This window comes from Phaethon lepturus, unplaced genomic scaffold (assembly GCF_000687285.1).
Source record: "Phaethon lepturus isolate BGI_N335 unplaced genomic scaffold, ASM68728v1 scaffold32612, whole genome shotgun sequence".
NCBI lineage: Eukaryota > Metazoa > Chordata > Aves > Phaethontiformes > Phaethontidae > Phaethon > Phaethon lepturus.
The window spans coordinates 2,580-21,163 of NW_010523153.1; the positions used below are offsets into that span (position 1 = coordinate 2,580).

The following is an 18,584-nucleotide window of genomic DNA, read 5'->3' on the forward strand; positions in this document are numbered from 1 at the left end:
ATTAGCACTCTTTCAACTTTTGCTCAGCTTTCACTTGTCTGTCATCCCTTCGGGCTTTCTTGTGTTAGTTTGACCTTCCTGTACACTGCTTTGAAGAATTCTTCAATCCTGAGTGATGTTTCCTCACGTATTGGTTTCTACAGGCTGCTGTTTGGCTGTGTCAGTCTGTGCTTCTTTCAAAGGTGGCTGCCCATCCTCCTGCTTCCCCCTGCCCTCCCTTCCCGCCCTGCACCTTCCATCTGGCAGAGAGAAGTATGTGTCTGAAATTATTGAAAAGTATTACCTGCATAGTAAACTGATTTTTTTTTCATTCATGCTTATGTTAAGAACTCTGTATTTCTTTCTTAAATACTTTGCTTTTAATTTCATATGTCTGTCTCTTCTGTGATGTTTTCATTTGGACATTGCTACGCCGTGCTTCTATTCAGCACTAGTTATAGTAACTCCTTGGATCATACAAGGTATTACTGTAAAATACTAGTAAGGGGGAAAACTGCATCTAGTTTATGGTCTTGTAAAGTAGATCTGGGTTTCCAAACTGTGCAGATAAATCTGCACAATAGACTGGAAATCATTTGAATTACACTGCTGGTTGGAAGTGGAAGGGTTGGAACCCATTATGGAGTTGCAAGCCATTATAGCAAATTTCAGTGGTGGTGTATCTTCTTAATGTCCTCCCAGTCCTCTTTGTCCTTCTGTTTTCTGTAACCACAACGGTATTTGCTGTTGATCAGCCTCTTGAGGATATCATTGGCACAAGCATCTAAGGGGTATTTGATGCCTTCTGAAAGGGCCTGAAAGTTGCTGCTTTCTCTTCAACTGTTGGCTCCTTGTCTGAAGAATTTAGCTTAATGAAAGTATCCATGAGGGAGAAGAAATAAAGGCAGGCTAACTCGAAGCATTAGGAGATCTTCTAAGACTGTTTTTACAAAGAGGTCTCAAATTAAAAATAGGAAGTGGAGGCAGTGAAGACTGGAGGAGATAAGGTCTTGGGGAAGTAATGTTAAACTGTGTTAGACACAGTTCAGTTGATAGGTCGCATAGACATGTGAATGAGTAATACTTTCATGTATGGCCTCAGGTATCTCTTATTCAGCTACTTTGTCTCTTGGGAGTCATCCCTCCCTACTGCTTTAATGATAACTATTGCAAGAGGCTGGCTATTGCTATGTCTGTTTACTAAGTCTTCTGCTTTGCTGGCTTGTTTGTAGACAAATAGTGTCTGTAGCGGCATGTTTGAAGAGCTCAGCTAACAAGCTATCTTAATGTTCATCTGAGATAGGAAGGTCTCTGTAAACCATTTTCAGTGATGCAGAATTTAAGCACAGTTCTTGCGAGGAGTCTGGCAAAGCCAGGGGCAAAAAGACATTATCTCATGAGTTTCAGCATCACAGCAGCAAAAACTGTTAAACGCTAACTAGAACTCTGGTTTCTTTAACTTAAAATGTCTTAAAACTTTCTGCGTCATAATGCCTGTATTTAGCATAATGACTTCTTTCGATTTGCTCTGTGTACCAGATTATCTCAGAAAGTTAAAATTGTATGACCAAGATCGCTAATTAACGCCAGTGTCGGATATAATGATGATAATCCTCTTTATGCCGTTTCCTAGATGTAGTGGCACCCCAGGAAAGCACCAAGCTGCTAGCCATCAAAGCACCATTTGAATTTCCTAAAATGTTGTCTTCTAGCTCTCTCCTAGTATCTGCAAACAAAGGTGAGAGCATATCTAGTACTAACCTCCAGGAAGCTTCAAAACCTTCTGCTGAAGACATGAGGATGTTCATGTCAAGAAAAACTGTGGTCGCATTTCCTCAGCGGATAGTTGTTTCTTCCCTTGAGGAAGACGACCTCACTACAGCTGCAACAGAAGGCAACTTGAGGAAAGAGTTAGCTGAGGAAGAAAATTCATCTTCATCCAGCTCAGATTCAGATTCTAGCTCAGATTCTGAGGAAGAAAATGATGATGATGATTCAGAAGTTGCCATTAAAACCAAAGTTGAGTTTCCTAGACGAGATTCCATCTTTTCCGAGAACATAGCGGTAAAAGCATCAATGCTAGCAAAAGAGAACTTGTCCCAGAAATCCCACAAAGAATATGTAGCTAAGAAGCAGCCACGCAAAACAGAAACTGATGTGTCTCCTATCAAGCAGGTCTCATTTTCTAAAACATCAGTCAGCCATGAAACATCAAAATCCAAAGCAAGAGACCCCAAAGTAAAATCAACTCCAAAAGAAGCAGGTCAGCAGAAGCTGGTCTTAGAACAACACATGGTTGAAAGCCTGACTGATGTTGCTCATAAATCTGATCATTTGGAGGAAAAGTCCATTGGAACCCAAGTAGCAGCTATTCATCTGAAAGCTTCATCAGTGACTCAGGAAGACAAAAAGCAAAAACTGGTATCCAGAGGAGAAGAAAAAAAGGTGGAGGCACAGGAGTCAGAAGCAGAAGAAGTAACTACTCCTAAACTAGAAGAACGGACTTTTGAAAGCACAAGGTTGGTGATGGGCACCACAGCAAAGGAGGAGACCATTCAGGAAGCAGGAGTCCAGGCTGGAGAAAGAATCACAATAGAGGGTACAACTTTAAATTGTTTGAACTGTATTGATTCAGCTGGGCTAGGGTTTAACTTTTTTTAAAGGTTTTCCAATTCTTCTCTGTTCGTGATTCTCTGATCTTTATACTGAAGTTAACTGTGTAGCGGTGACTTTCTGGAAGATAAATTCTTATTCATTGCTAATTGTTATAAGTGCTCAGTAATACTCAGTTTCCAGTTATGCTGTGAAAGGAAGTGGTCTTCGTTTCACTGTATTTATAGTTTCATAAACCAGTTATAAAATGAAAACAAGCTTGTTTCCACTGTGAGCAAAATCATGAGTTTTATATGACAAAACTTGTTTTCCCTCTTTTCTTTTTTCGGAAGGATTTGGTAGCCGCCTTTCTCCTGAGCCAAGTTTGATGCCCTCTGATTTTTGCTTAAATCCTGCTGTCTTTCTCTTTCTTTTTTTCTTTAAAAACCTTGCAGTGTTTCAGATTTCAGTAGACTTCAAGAAATCAGTGTAATGCCAGAAACAGGTCTTGATTCTGAGATTGTAGGTTGTAAGCAAGTCATGTTGAAGTGCACAGAGTTGACCTTACAGCCCAGTTTTTGTAGCGAGTTGAGGAGGAGACAGTGATAAGTTTTAGGAAAGCATCGTGCATCATATAATCATCTCCTTAGCTCTACTTCCCTCTCTAACTTACCCTTCTTATTTAGTACCAGTCCTGTTAACTACTGATCTCATTCTGTGTTTTTTCAATACCAAATGCCTCTCTGTCCTCTGTGGTGGCTTGCCTTTCTTGCCGTTCAGTTTAGGCAGCATACCATTCTTAAGACATCCCCTCACCCCTTTGGTTGCTGCTTTGAATTATTTACCTACTTGGAAGTAAAAGCAGCATAATTGTAAAGCTGCTTGGATATCATCCTTCAAGTTATATCCTTGCAAAAAAAGGCCATGGGGGTCCAGGTTGACAGCAAGTTGAACATGAGCCAGCAATGTGACCTTGCAGCAAAGACCACCAGTGGTCACCTGGGCCGCTTTCGCAGGCATGTTGGGAGCAGGCTGAGGGAGGTGATCCTTCCTTCCCTGGTGAGAGGCATCTCGAGTGCTGTGTTCAGTTCTGGGCTCCCCAGTACAAGAGAGGTGTGGAGCTACTGGGAGAGTCCAGCGAAGTGCCACTAAGATGATGAAGGGACTGGAGCATCTCTCCTGTGAGGAAAGGCTGAGGAGCTGGGAGAAGGGAAGGCTCAGGGAGGATATCATCAATGTATGTAAATACTTGAAGGGAGAGTAAAAAGACAACAGAATTAAGACTCTTTTCAGTAGTACCCAGCGACAGGACAAGAGGCAGTCGGTACAACCTGAAACACAGGGTTTTGCCTGAGCATCAAGAAACGCTTTTTTTTTTTTTTTTTTTACTGTGAGCATTGGCACAGGTTGCCCTGAGAGGTGGTGGAGTCTCCGTTCTTGGAGACATTCAAAAGCTGCCTGGATATGGTCCTGGGCAATTGGCTGTAGGTGGCCCTGCTTGAGCAGAGGGGTTGGACCATACGAGCTTCAGAGGTGTCTTCCAACCTCAGTCATTCTGTGATTCTGTGAAGTGTCTTAACCAAGGTGAGTGACAAATAATTGCTTTTGTACCTTGGTGGTCAGGATACAGTGCTGAGTAAAAGACCTGCCTTCTGTTTTAAAGGGTTAGTCGGCTCATAATTCAATCTGTTTTAAGAGTTGGCAGCTAAGCTTACCTTCTTCCCTGACTGCAGCTCAAATGGTAAAATGCAGCACTGTTTGCAAGTGACATTTTCATTTACTTGTTCCTCCTTGCAGTCAGCGGCAGAAGCTTTCTTTAACAAAAAATAAAAATTGGGAAAGTCTATTTGTACTTATCTACAGATGATGCTTTTTCTCCCTGTTGTTCCACGGTGGAGTTCTAGATGCTCAAGCATTATTTTTTTTCCCACATTGAAGCTGATGTGAAGACCCAAAAAATGAGGTAACTTTGAGTATAAGAGGGAGGACTTAGTCTTAAAATGTGCTAAATGATTCAAGGTGAAGATTATGACACATTGAAGATTTATGAAACAGCCTCCTCTACTCTGATGCTGTAAACTCAGAATAAGGTTAAGCCCATGTTACAAACTTTTCCTGCAGATCTGTATCGATGGGGCAGTAGTACCACTGTGCCTCAGACCCGTCATCATCATAGCCACACCAGCAAACCCCTTTTGGGTAGGATCTGGATTTGCTGAAAACAGCACTTTTGGTGTTGAGTTCCTCTTGCTCATTGGAGGCTGTGACAACAGGAAGGTTTCTGTTGGGTACGTGCTAGAGGACTCTGCTGCAGTGGCTGTAAGAGAGGTGGGGGTTAGTACAGCAAGTTCACACCGCTTTGCTGCTGCTGTGATGTCTTTGGGTGCCAGAGGGTAACAGAGAGTCAAACCTAGCTACACCGTGGTCAACAGCATCACTGGTATCTCCAGGCACCTCTTGTTCTCTCTTCCTTTTGAGGCTTCCTTTGAGAACAACTACTGTTTTTCCATGTTTAACGTTCACAGTAAATTATATCTTCTGTAATCTGTTCTGTCCTGTTCCTGTGTTCTTTTGTTCATCTGCAAACTGCAGCAGGCATACTGAAGGTGTAAAAGCAATTCTTCCCATTACAAACCTGGATGTTAAGGTGATGTCATCCACGTTGTAGAGCAGGCGTGCTAAGCAGTCAGCAAAAATTGCTGACTTTAACTGCTAAGTAAGTAGCAAAATACTAGCATGGTAACTCAGAAATATACCTCTGATTCATTTTGGAAGAATATCCTGTGAAATGCTTGCTCTTTAAGAGAAAAAGCGTAGATGAAGTCTGAAGTATGGGGAGGATGAACTCGGGGATAAATTTTTCCTTTGAGAAGCCAAATACAGTGTATTTGGGCAGGAAAAATGAGACTCCATCTGCTTTTCTTCCTGAGCATCTGTCTTTTAATTTGGAACAACTGTCTCTTGCAGGTTGAATGTACACTTGCCTATGCTTCCCTGTTCTTGGGGCTATTTGCAGCAAAGACCATATCATCTGGCTTTTATATCTGTAATGTCTGCTATGAGCCGTCTCAGTAGGAATTGAGCAGTAGGCACAGGGATATTTCCTTTCATAGATTGTGTGTGTTGTTTTGCAGAAACCATGGCTTAATACATGGAGTTTTATAAGCAAGTCTTGCTAAATGTTACAGTTACATGCTCTTCAACTGATAGTATTACATTGCAATAATTATGTCATAATTAAAGGGAAATTCTGGTGTTCAGTTGCTTGAGTTCTTGTATTTTTATTGTAGACAGTTGTATTACAAAACAAAGCGTAATACTGTCTAACCTAAACCACTACATACAAATCTATTTGACGAAGCTTTTCACTAGATTATGCTTATGTCTTTCCTATTGTTAAAACTCGGGGTATATGAGAATAAATTAATACTGGAAGTGAAGTTTTATTTCTTGCAATTTCTGTGGTTGTAAAATCAACCTGTAACAGGAATTTTTGTGTAAATGGTACTGCCTAAATTTGCATAATATTTAAAAAGTGTAAGAATTAATGTTGGCTTTAACATGAAGCAAGGAGTTCTGAATAACTTTTATTAGGTTATTCTTTTAGGAAGAAGAGCTGATACAAAGTCTAGAAGATTATATTTAGAAGAAAGGAAATTTACATCAAGGACTCTTGATACATTACTGTTCAGTATAACCACATTTGAAATTAAACTGTGGAGATCTCAATAATTCCATCACTTCTCCCCAATCTGTAAAGTAGTTCTAATAGCTGTATCGCATGGTCTGACATGATACATCATTTGTACTGCTGCTTTGCCTCTCCTGACTTGCTAAGAATGTCACCTACTGTTCTGGCTGGAGTGAAAACCAAGGCAACTATGAAAAAGCCAGGAAATGCAGACATATGTCTGCAAAATGTAAATTAAATGTTCTGCCCTATCCATCCCCAGCATTAGGTGGTAGTTTGGATTTTAAAACCTGCACCATATTAGCTAATTTATACTGATTCCTGTTCCCCAACTACATACGAATGTGCTGCTTTAGGACCAGACAAGGTACCAGCAGAACTTAGTAAACTTACCCTTTTGTTATAGTTGCTGACTTTTTTTTTTTTTTTTTTTTTTAATGTTGACCGGATGAGGTATCTGACAGTGTATGAAGGCTGGCTCAGTAATTAAGAATATTGCCCTCTGGTGTGACATCCTTATAGTCACCAGTTACTGTTTTTTTTCACAGAGACCACAGCAGCTGCTGAGCCTGCTCCAGAAGATTTCGATAATTCTACCTACAAGAACCTTCAGCATCATGAATATAACATTTATACCTTTGTTGATTCTGTTGCGGTTCTCTCAAAATTCAGGCAGCCTCAGCCGTCTTCTGGAAGACCATCACCAAGGCACTGAAAGAACCACATTTAAAACAAATGCCCAGGCAGAATGATAAATTGTTCTATTTAGCACTGTTGCTTCATCTGTATTATAAATCAGATAGTAAATAATAAATAAATGCCTGATAACTTATGCTTGTGTTTTTGAACAGTTCTTGGTTCTTGGAGTGCTTCAATTCTTGACTTTTATGAATGAGCTGCAAATGAATACTCACTGAATAAAAAAGCTTTTCTACCTCTCAGTATGTATTATTCACTGATAACGTAAAGAAAGTCCTGACTTTTCAGTGTCTCCAGACTTTTGAAACTGACCATCAGTACTGTGTCAAAGAACGTAATGGCCCTTTGTGCATGTGCCTGTTCAGTATGTGCCACAATTTTAATAGGTGGTGTTATCGCTGTATGGCAGTGGGCTGTTCTCCTTGCACACAAACATGTTCCCAGCCCTGAAGAGGTTATGTTTACTCTGGATTTGAAGTTAAAATCATTGGCTGGAAAGAGCATAAGAAGCATGTCTCCTGTGGCAAGAGTGTATGTTTTGTGTTAGTAGAGGAATGTAAGTTTATGTAATGTGATTGAAACATCTCAAAACCTCTACTGTTGTAAAGGGAGAACATACAACTTTACTCTTCTGTTGGGGGTTCTAGCATCCATGTTCTGCAGTAATTGAAATAATTTAAAATGCAAGAGAATCTTGGTGGGCAGTTCCTAATGAACTATACTACATTGATTAAACTCCGAGAAGTAATGTATTTCTATGGGTAGAATCACTTGAATGTTATTTTTAAATGTGATAAAAGTAGGTTTATAGTAAAAGCAGGTCCTGGTACTAATTGTTCTGTGGGACTATGTTTCAGTTCCCGCTTTCTCTCCCCCCGCCGCCCCCCATAAAAGTTAAGATTGCTGTCCAGCTTTACTTTTGCTCAGCAGAAACTGTGAGAAATGAGGCACTTCTCCATATATGTTATCAGCAGTTAACAGTTGGTCTCAGTAAATTTTGTATTTCCATCGTATTAGTAACAGTCTTCCACCCTCTGGGAAAACTGCCTTGATGACCACCAGCTGTTGTGGGTTTAGTTCCATTTTGGCTTCTTGTTCATTTTGGGTTTTTGGAGTTAATTGGTCTTGGAGCAGTTGTACTTGCAATAGCTCCAGCATTTTCCATCACCTGTCTGTATTCTTTCAAGCAACAGAATACGCAAGATCAAAGGGAAAACAGAGTCAGCTTTAGGAATCTAGCTGGATATTGGATGCAAATCCCTGGGTGCAATTAGCAGAACAGATATTTTATACTCTAACTTGGCAAAAATGTGGTAAGAAGGATCAAGAGGCCTACGTCAATCTGCCGTGTAGAATTTTGAGTCAGAAACCTCTGGCAAGCAATTTTATTGTCCTGTAAAAACTAAAAAGCTTATTACTGACTCTAACTGAAATTTAAAAATCAGCAAATGTATAAATCCACGTGCTTAGGCGTAAAGAGCGAAAAGTCACTTAGAGACACCAGTGGTACCACGTACACTGTACTTGTAAAAGGCAAAGAAGTTTGCCATTAACATTAAAAACATGAAAGAAGAAGGGAAAAGGCTCTTCCTTTATTAAGGGCCCACCCCAGGGCCCCAGTAAAGCTGCTGTGTGGTATTAACTGAGACTCCGTGTGGTAACCTGAACCTGAAGCCTGTAGCTTCGCCCTGCGTTGGTGCCACGCTGCCTTCCTCACTATTTGTTTTTGTGACTACGGAAGGAGGCTGCAAGTTGTCAGAATCTAAAGAGTAAAAGTTAAATGTAGTCCGCTAATACGCTTACGTAGTTACTAAATCTTCCCGCGGTAGCTGTGACTGTAGCTGTTTGGAGTCAGACTTGTCCACCTCGTGCCCTTTTTATTTCTAAGGAGGGTTGGTGTTTTAAGCACTGGCTTGATCAGCTGCGGAGGACTGGGTTGAAACAGAAGTGTGCCTTGCTTTCAGTCAACTCCTACACGCTCTTTAGCGGCATTTCTAGCTAAAGAGATTCTAATCTTATTTGGGCTAGGCATTCTGCTACCTTTGTTTCACAATCACAGCAAAAATTAATGGTGCCTACCTGTGTCTCAGTGTCTTCCGGTGATCTTTTCTGCACCTCTGAAATCAAATAACTTCATAACTCTTCTGGTACGTACTTTTGTTCTGTTCAGTGAACCAGTCTGCTCCGGGAAGGGCAGATAATGTGAGGAAGGGCAACAAGCCTTTTTCCCACTGTTGTGTTTTCCTGGACTTAGTGAACAAGGCTTCATTTTTTTGTACTTAGCTATTATCGGATGTTACTGTGATTGAGTCATATGCTAGCATTTAAATTTCAAGCAGGATGTGATACAATATGCTCAAATTCTGTAATGTTAGCAACTTTGTCTTGCTGTGCTAGGCACTTGTCAGATACAGTCAGGGACCTTGTTTTAAAGAATGTATAGTCCAGGATATTAACATAATTCCTGGAAAACCTCAAATGTGAAAGAAACTCAGCTTAGTTTTTTTGAAAACCAGCTCTTCAGAACCAGCACAAACTTCAGAAGTGGGATTTTCAATGTAAATAGTGTGTTACTGTGGGAGTACATAAAAATCTGGAAAGTGGAATTCGCTAACTTCTCATTAAAAAGATGAAGCAACTACTTCCCTTGTCAAAGGGAGCGGTTTTTAAACTTTAGGTCCTTTGAAATTTTTTTTAGTGTAGCAAACTGCTAATAAAATTGCTTTTCATAATTTCCTGCCACTTAGATCCTTCAAAAATAACTTACGAGCCCAGAAGGTTCTGAACAGCAGTCAAAAACCCACTAATCCAAGGTCCAGAAGTAGTAATGCAAGCAGAATTTGTGGTGATCAGTTATTACAAGGTCAGGATTTTTTTGGTCCTCCTGGTGCTTCCTTTGGTATCCAGTCATGATAAGCACTGCAATCTACAAGGCTGTCTTCAAGAATTATTTTAGATTTGGGAAATGAGACTTTTAACTGGGTGCACTTACAGATCTTCCACAATATGTCGCCAGCTTTCAACGACAAAAACACATTCAGTTCATCTCTCTCTCTCTAGTTTCCTGTAAACTCCTAAGCCATAAACACCTGCCCTTAGTCTCTTCTCCCAGCACAAGAGATGCCATCATCTAAGCTACTTGTACAATTATGTTGAGTCTGCTCTTAACATGTGATGAAAAAATGGTGAGGAGTTTTAAGGCTATCTTGGGATGGTATGCAGTTCTTTCTTCAGCTACTCATGGTAATGAGAACATGAGCTAAGAAGAGTCACCAGACTGCCCAAGTCTGCAGAAGATCCATAGAAGAGCAGGACTTTTCAGCTTTATGCTGATCAGAATCCCACAGCTCATAAAGTGCTTTGGTGAGATTTTGTGATCTTGTGGCATTTGGGAGGAAGAGTAGGAGAAGCTGGTGAGAGCAGCCACTTGTCTGTTCCAAACAGTTTTAATTCCTGGTAGATCTAATCAATGACTGTTGTGCAGTGAGTGAGTAGAAGGCATGCTCACAGTATCTTGTAGCATCATAACATCAGAATCATGCAAACTAGTGTTGGAAGGGAAGTCTTGAGATGATCAGTCCTCTGCTCTGTAGCAGGTGCAATTAGATCAGGTTGTTCCAGACCTTGTCCAGTTGAGTTTTGAATATCTTCAAGGATGAAGATCCTACAATCTCTCTGGTCACCTTCTCCAGCATTTTAACACCCTCACGATTTAAAAAAAAAACAAACAAAAACCCCAGCAAGCAAAACTTTACCTATAATCTAATTTAATTTTTCATTTTCTGACACTGATCCTTACTGCACGCCTCTGACAAGCCTGGCTTTGTCTTTTCTATACCCTCCAAGGAGGTAGTTGAAGGTAGTAATATCTGTCTTCTTCAGACCAGATAACCGCCGTTCCTTCAGGTTCGTCGTGTGCAACATACTCCAGGCCCATCTGCATCGTTGTGTGGTCACTGTGCACCCTCGGCACATCCTCTGTCTTCTGTAGCAACGCAGGTTGCCTAACTGGTCTCTGACTGTCTTCCTCCCCATAGCTTACGCTTCAAGGAATAACATGTTAGAAGGGGGCTTATGTTAATTTTCCTAATTTTTAGTGTGGAATCTTCCGCAGCGAATGGGATGGGACTGGGAGACGCCTGTTCCTCAAGACGCTACGCAGCGACAGTAGTGCGGGGCAGGTTCAGGTCCCCACTGTGTCCTGCTGTAAAAACAAACAAAAAAATCTTGGAAACGTTCTTGGCCCAAGTATTTGCTATCTGCCTGTGATTTACAACCTTCCTATGCTATTCCATATTGTATGCTGCTGTTTGCATACAGAGTTATACCAAAGGAGCTAACGCAGTAAGGGTAACATAGGCACTTTAGTACAGGTCCTTTGAATGTTTGAGTGAGTGACTTTACAGCCGTGGTGTTCTTGTACCGTGGTTTTGTTTGTTTATTTTTTTTAATTTTATCCTTTGACAGAAACTCCTCCAAACTCTGGATGATTTTAATTAAACTTAAGACTCTAAACAAAATATCCCATCAAGTTTCCAGATCGTTATTCTCCCATGTGGTTCTATTTCATGGCTTTGTAAATACTTATTTGTCTTTATGATTCTATGGTTTTGGTGCTTGCATATTATCCTTATTGTTAATCACAGGATGATACCACTCCCAATACTATCTGCACATATTTTTGATCTCCCTCCCCCTTTTTTTTTTGCCTGTACATATTCAATTACGTTTGGAAATTCATACTCACCTCTGAAAATCTTAGGATATGTGGCAGCTTTGGAATAGAAAAGATAGTGTTAATGCATAGTTGGGGACATAAGCTTAAGCATGTGTGTGTTTATGATAATAAAGTATCCCACAAACTTTGTGTCAGTGTATGGAGTCAGTGGGTTAGTGCTCAAAATGTCTTCTGGACTCCCCTGTGCTCTCAACAAATTTTTAACTGCAAAATAGATTAACAGGGACATGGTTCTATAAATCTGTGGCCTCACAGAATACAGCCATTATGCGTGTTAACTTCTAATACTCACAGAACCTACGCCATGTTAATTAAAATTACTTAATTCATTAGTTAACATTAATGCCTAAAATTCTTAGCAGCAGTCGTCTTTGTTTCTCCAGTCTGACATGTGCTTCAAATGGCAGTAGCTCTTTTCAAATCTGAGTGTTTTATCAAGTCTGGATAGACATTTCCTAAAGCAGTTAATATCCAGTAATGTAAAAAAAATGAGCTATTTAAGATTATTGATGCTTTCTTTTTCTGTTGGCTGAGGTTTTGATTCATTTTCTGTTTCTGTCCTACGTCTCCCCATGGTTATGAGGTGCTCTTGGTATTCTGTCTGGCTGTTTGCACACTGGAGAAACACTTCATTCCTAAAATCTGTGACAGCATCTATCTAGCACTGGAGCAAGCCACAACACACTTTGTACTAGGGAAACGTCCAGGTCCTGTATCAAAGAAGGGGGCAATAGCTGCTTTTCCCTGGAGGCTTGGAAAGGGACTTGAAAGAACCACCCCTTCATGCTTTCATGTGTTATTTTCATGCGCTCCTTTTCCCAAAAGCATCTCCTATGCTTAATTTAGTTTAAAATCATGCCAGATTAGGCCATTCTAAACTGCAGTGATGTTTCCCAAACTCTGCTGGGATATCCGTAAAAGGGAGCTATATTCTATTGTTTGAGGACTGGGAGAAATGTGAGGGGAGCTGGAAAGAAATTCAGAATATAGAAAGCAGACGGATAATGTAGGAACTGAGAGCAAGGATGGTGCTTATGACTCAGGTATTGGACTGGCTCTGGATTAATTTCTGAGAGCCCTGGCTTTCTGCATAACTGTTGGCAAGTTGCATAATTTCTTGGGTTCTCATCCTCACTTTATAGATGAGGAGTAAGTGGTCCCAACTTCCTCTTTGTACATCACGTCTATTTACTGAGCAACTCAGAAGAAAAACTAGTAAAAAAGGGGAAAGATATTTTCCTTATGTGTTCTCTGTTGAGTGTGCACTTTGTTTAGAAACTCTGAGCTAGCTGAGGTTCCCCCAGGAGACGCAACGCTTATTAACAGCATGACAAAAATACACTTCAGATAGTCTGCGCAGAAATGCCAGCGATTTTGAAATTGCATTCAAGCAATGGCAAGGCCGTTTAGATACAAAAAAAGCTTTACAACTGTTCCAAATACTTACTAGTGGAAGACTGTTAACAGACGGGAAAAAATGGGGAGGTGTCCAAAACCAGCAACCCACCCTGGTGAGAAATCCAGCTGCTGGGAAGTGGAATGGTGCTGGAATTCATACCAGGTTGTTGTCTCTGGACACCAGTCAATGGCCTCCATCTTTTATATCACCCTCCCCATTAGCCGTAAGGATTAGGTGTTTTTCAACTCCTTTTCTCTTGGCAGCTGGATGAGGAGAAGGAGCTTTTTCTCTCAAGTCCTTGCTGAAGAACCATTTCAAAGCTGTTGTCCGGGGAAAGCACATCGCTACTCTACCTGACTCTTGCCTCCTGAAGGTCGTTGTTGGGCAGAGAAAAATCGACCAGTCCACCCTTCCTCCAGCTGCTTAGCTCCTGCTGTATGGTTGTTTACTGCTGGGCCCTGAGCTGCTTATCTTCATAGTCTTCCTCCCCTCTGAATAACTTTAGGATTTACCTCTTGAATCAATGAGTGCTTTCTTCGGCACAGTGCTGGGAAACCAGCATGTTTGAAAATCTTGGGAAAGACAGCCCATTCCCCCCACCCCCACAAATTTGAGAAGACTATAAAAAAAGAGAACTAAAGAAAAAAATAATTGGGAGTTCTTTTCCTTGATGTTAGTGGTGCTTTTATGATTGTGTTTTTTGAGATTTTCCACATAGCCTCGGGGAATGGGGAAGCTATTTTTTTGCATGTTAAGATTTCAGGTGACAACTACAAGATTCCAGCTGCTCGGGCCTCGGGCTTCACGATACTCACCGATTTATGTGCACTAATGTTAAGAGATTTGGCAGCACTTCAAGCAACTGAGTGAAAACAACGTGTTTATTCTAAGCTTCGCTCTTGCCCTTTGACTCGATAGCGGCTGTGCAACTGGCCTGGCTGCTCAGCTCCGCTCTGCCGGAGCATGGGAAAAGTAGGAGCAGCAGCAAAGAGACAGCTGGCTGGCTGCTGACTTAGAAAGACATCATTGCGTCACGCTATGCTTGGTAAGTTATCTTTGCAACCAGAAGGGCCAGGATTTTCCCCCTTTTTTTAAGCGGGAGGTAGGTGCTGCACAAATTGACCACGGGGATTCGGCCGTGTCGAGTAAAGCGTCCCGTTCGTCGGTGGCAAGGTGGTTTTCAGCCCTCAAACGTAGTGATTTTCTGACCCCTAAAAAAAAAATCTCTGCTGGACGCCTCTCGAGTCCCCTTTAAATGAACTGTTTGTAACCTTATTAGGATTTTCTGTTTCATTTTTAATACGTGGGTTGTTTGAATGGAAATATTAAAGCCAGCACAAGCAATAAAGATGGATTGCCAGTAAAATAAACAGTTTGGCCTCTGACTGCACAGAGGAAGCAGATCAAGTCAAGAAAGCGTTTCCTAAAGTCACCTCTCTAACCGTAAGACTATTCTAATAGCTGCTTCTTATTTAAAACCAGCACTATTTTGTAGCTTACTAATCCGCACATTTAACTCAGTGTGGAAGTGCAAGTTAATTGACATTCTGCTTCCAAAGCGATACTGATATTATGAAGGGCGCTAAACTGCTGCATGAAATACAGAGTAAAAGCGAATGGGAAGCAATAGAGATGTATTTCTGAGAATCCAAAAAGAGTTTGCAAATGATAGGTAATGAACGATCATGAAATAGTATTTACATGCATATGGGTTGCTACTAAAATTCTGGCACTGGATGAATCTCATGGAAAAATTATGATAGATTTCTGTAATGCCAGACTTTCGCCTTGTCTCTTTAAAACTCTTATGGTGAAACTCACAGGGAGGTATGTCTTGCCCAGTTTGCATTTACTGTTGTAAAAGTATACATATGTAGAAGACTCACTGGTAGGGAATCACATACGGGACTCTATCCTTGAAGTCACTAAGCTGGTGAGTGTATTTTACACCTATTTATGTTGAGCAGGCTCAGCAACTTGCATGAGGAATGTAATGTCCTGAAGGGCTGACTTCATAATTTGCGGCTGTGTATATATTTCCTTCATGAAACCACATTTATGTTTCTTTATTATCATTATTATTTTAAAGGTTTTTAACTACTCACAACTCCCGTTTCTTTTTCCATAAGCCCTGCTACCCCATCTAAAGTATTCGGATTTTTTAGATTTCAAATCTTGGCTATGGTGTTGAGGATCAGGTTGCTGGCTGGGGACATCTGGATGGGTTTGAGATCTGTGCAGATCGTAATCAAATCTCGTAACTAATATTTTGAGTCCATGTTTTCATTGTTCCTCTGCATTTCTCATTGTTTTGTATCCTATTTGTATGAGTGTATGCAGTCTCATGCAATTACAAAAAAATGGTTTCCTTATGCATGGTATGAATTTTTATAGCTTCACTTTCTTTCTTTCTTTCTTTCCATCATCTCATTTTGTGTTTAAATAGGTAGAATAAGTTAGGTAATACGTACACAGGGACTGCTCCACCATGGACCGCAGCTCTAAGTATCTCTGTTAACACATGCTGTAGCCAAAGAAGTTTACAGCATGCAGAGGGAAAAGGTTATTGTTAGTGTAACTGAATAAGTATTAGGGTTAATATATAATGTATAGGTCTATGTAATGGATAGTTTTTATTCATCATAAAATGTTCAAATGACTTGCAGATGTACGACTGCTGCAGCTGTTGCAGACCTTGTAATGGCATTAGGCTCTGACTCAGAAAGCGGCTCATTTGCCAAGAGATTCTGGCAGTGGCTACGGCTGTGATATTCCCATTGAAAAAAGTATTGTCAGCAGTGGAGGTGGTGATACAAAACCGAACTGGAGTATGAGAAAGGGGCAAGGCTGGGTCTAGGTGCGACAGGAAAACGGGGGTTCTGAAAGCTTTCGTTTGTTTGATGTTTAATTAGATCGGCAGCATCCCACCACTACGTGGTCTACTAGGGGAGCAGCTGGAATTTAGAGTCACCAGAGATTCTGGCTACATGCAGCTTATGTTACACTAACTGGGGACAAAAACCACAAAACACCAAATCTTTGATAATGTAAAACTTTGCTCCCAAGTTTTAAAAAGAAAAAGCAAGCTGCAGTCCCTACAAGCAGATAGAATTGAATCTCACTGTGCAAACGCAGGCTGTCGCACAAACTGTGCAGCATGGGAGCTCGGCTACTTTCTGCCTTTAGAGACCGTACAGTCGGGGCATATGCTTACTTAGCAGTCAACGGAATGCCATCATCCTATGGATGCATACAGTACTCTGAAATAGTACTGAGCAAGAAAAAAAAATCCCCTGCATGTTTTGTGATTGTTTTCCTAGGTCTGATTGAAGTAAAGAAAATAATGAAGATTGACATCTGAAATAGGCACACATTTTATACGTGGGATGCCACACTGAGATAAACATGCTGTGTTTGATACAGCTTTTTGATTCCTCTGCGACTGGAAAAGCTGAGGCATGATCATTTTTAGAAGAGAATTGGAGAAGGCAGTGCAAAACAAAAGCAAAGTTTTGGCAGGCTTCGGGGATAATACTCAGAAAATAGGCCTGAGGGAAGCAAACCCTAGAGACAGCTGAACTGTAAATCTCTGAACCGGTGAGAGAGCGTAACAAGAGTCACCCCTCAATGAAGAGCGGATTTTGTTGCTGCCTTTCCTGATGCTTTAAACTACTTATGGAGTATATGTGCTAGCTATGAAATGGACTGCAATGCTGACTGTTGCTTCCTATGAACAGTTACAAAGCCACAAGCAGTGTTGTTTCTGGCACTTTTTGAAAGGCCTTTGCCGATTCCAGTGTGTTCTTTCTGACCCTGTTCAATGCCATATTTATGGAAGTAAAGCTACCAAAATATACATATTATTAGAAAAGAGACGCAATCTACATGAACTTCACTTATTAGATTTAAAAAACAAAAATTCCAACCCGTACTGATGTGACTTATGCCTTACATGAGTAAAAGGGAACGAGTTGCTAACAGCTCTTTCCTCCGGGGCTCAAAATTCCTTGGGTAAGAGAAAAAAAGGCAGCCAGGGGCTGTGAGCTGGGATCTAGGTCTCCCCTCTCCCTGGTAAGTGTGCTGCTCACTAGACCCGGGTTACTCATTTAGTCTGGATGAGTCTTGGTCTGCAGACCAAGGTCTGCTGGAGAACTTTACCAAGGCCCCATCAGCGGGAAGCGGTGTGTAGCAGCAGCGGGCTGCTGGGCACACCAAGCAATTCACCCTGCCTCAGGGGCTGCACTTCAGCTCCTTCCGAAGAGCTTGATGTGAAGTATGCGGCTTTCTGATGGATGCAGGACGTGACTTGGCTTGGACATGGGGCATGAAAGCAATCAGGGCTTGGTACAGGGCAAATTTTAGTTCTGCTCTGGTTCTGGATCAGATGTGCTTAATAATCCTACAGAGCATCGTTCCATCGTTGTCTGGGCTGGTCAATAAATGTTGTATGCAATGAGGAAGAATCTCGGTAATGGATGAGTGCAGCTCCTGTCCCAGGAGGCCCTGTACCAATGGTATGAGGCATGTGGTCTGCAGATCTGTGGGATTTCATGCACCCCTTCTATGGGAGGAGGCTTAAGTCTCTCCCTGGGAATCTGCACTGGGAAATAAACAGGACGTTGCAAACTGAAAAGAGTCACTGCCCTGCAGCTTCCAGGTTAGATGGCCCATGGGGGAGGTGGGTCTGTGTCCTCAGGCATTGCAAAGATTGAAACAAACAGGACGTTGCAAACTGAAAAGAGCTGAAAAGTCACTGCCCTGCAGCTTCCAGGTTAGATGGCCCATGGGGGAGGTGGGTCTGTGTCCTCAGGCATTGCAAAGATTTGGGACCATGCGTCTCGGGATGTGCCAACGTGGCACAATGCATCTCTGTGCTCCAGATCCCCAACGCAGGTCTGAATGGGCCAGCCGCTCTCAGAGGAAGGAGCAGATCTCAGCAGAGGTACAAGCTTGGATCCCAGAAGCAATATTGCCTCACTAGCATAGCGTTCAGTCTAAAGCAAATTCACCTTGCCTCTCAGCCCACCAACTAACCTGGGCACAGCATGAGGTTGTTACTACTTCTACTGCTTCTAGATCCAAAGCTATTTCATGCAGAACCAGTATAGGGATCTCTGTACCTTATTGCTCTGCAAGCTGTTGACATATCATTTCTTTCCTAGAATGTTTTCCCATCAACAAATCTTAGAAAAAATGTCCAGAAAGCCTCCTGTATCTCTTCTTTCTTGTGAGGAAGGACTAACTTAGGTAGTCTAACTCCAGGAGATACTGGCGGGCAAAAGGACATTATAGAATTGCAATCTGTAAATGGGTTCAAAAAAGGGAATAGAGGAATTAACAGAGGAGAAGTCTGTCAGTGGCCATTGAATATGATGGTCTGATTGCAACTTCTGATTCAGAAAGGTGCTAAACTATCGACCCCAGGAGCTCTTCAGATACACCAGAGGAAGGCTGACCCAGTTGTTTTCATGTTTCTCACACTCTTT

General features: G+C 41.4%; 1 protein-coding gene across 1 annotated transcript in view; it reads left to right on the forward strand.

Annotated features, from left to right (window-relative positions):
* The window catches only part of NDUFV3 (NADH dehydrogenase (ubiquinone) flavoprotein 3, 10kDa), a gene marked incomplete at its 5' end in the record, with an annotated part of 8,882 nt that extends 1,905 nt beyond the window's left edge, over positions 1–6,977 (forward strand). The window contains 2 exons of the mRNA XM_010282041.1: positions 1,703–2,578; positions 6,811–6,977. Of these exons, the coding sequence (XP_010280343.1) occupies positions 1,703–2,578; positions 6,811–6,977 (1,043 nt within the window). The remainder of the gene's footprint in view (positions 1–1,702; positions 2,579–6,810) is intronic.
* Positions 6,978–18,584: the final 11,607 nt, after the last annotated feature.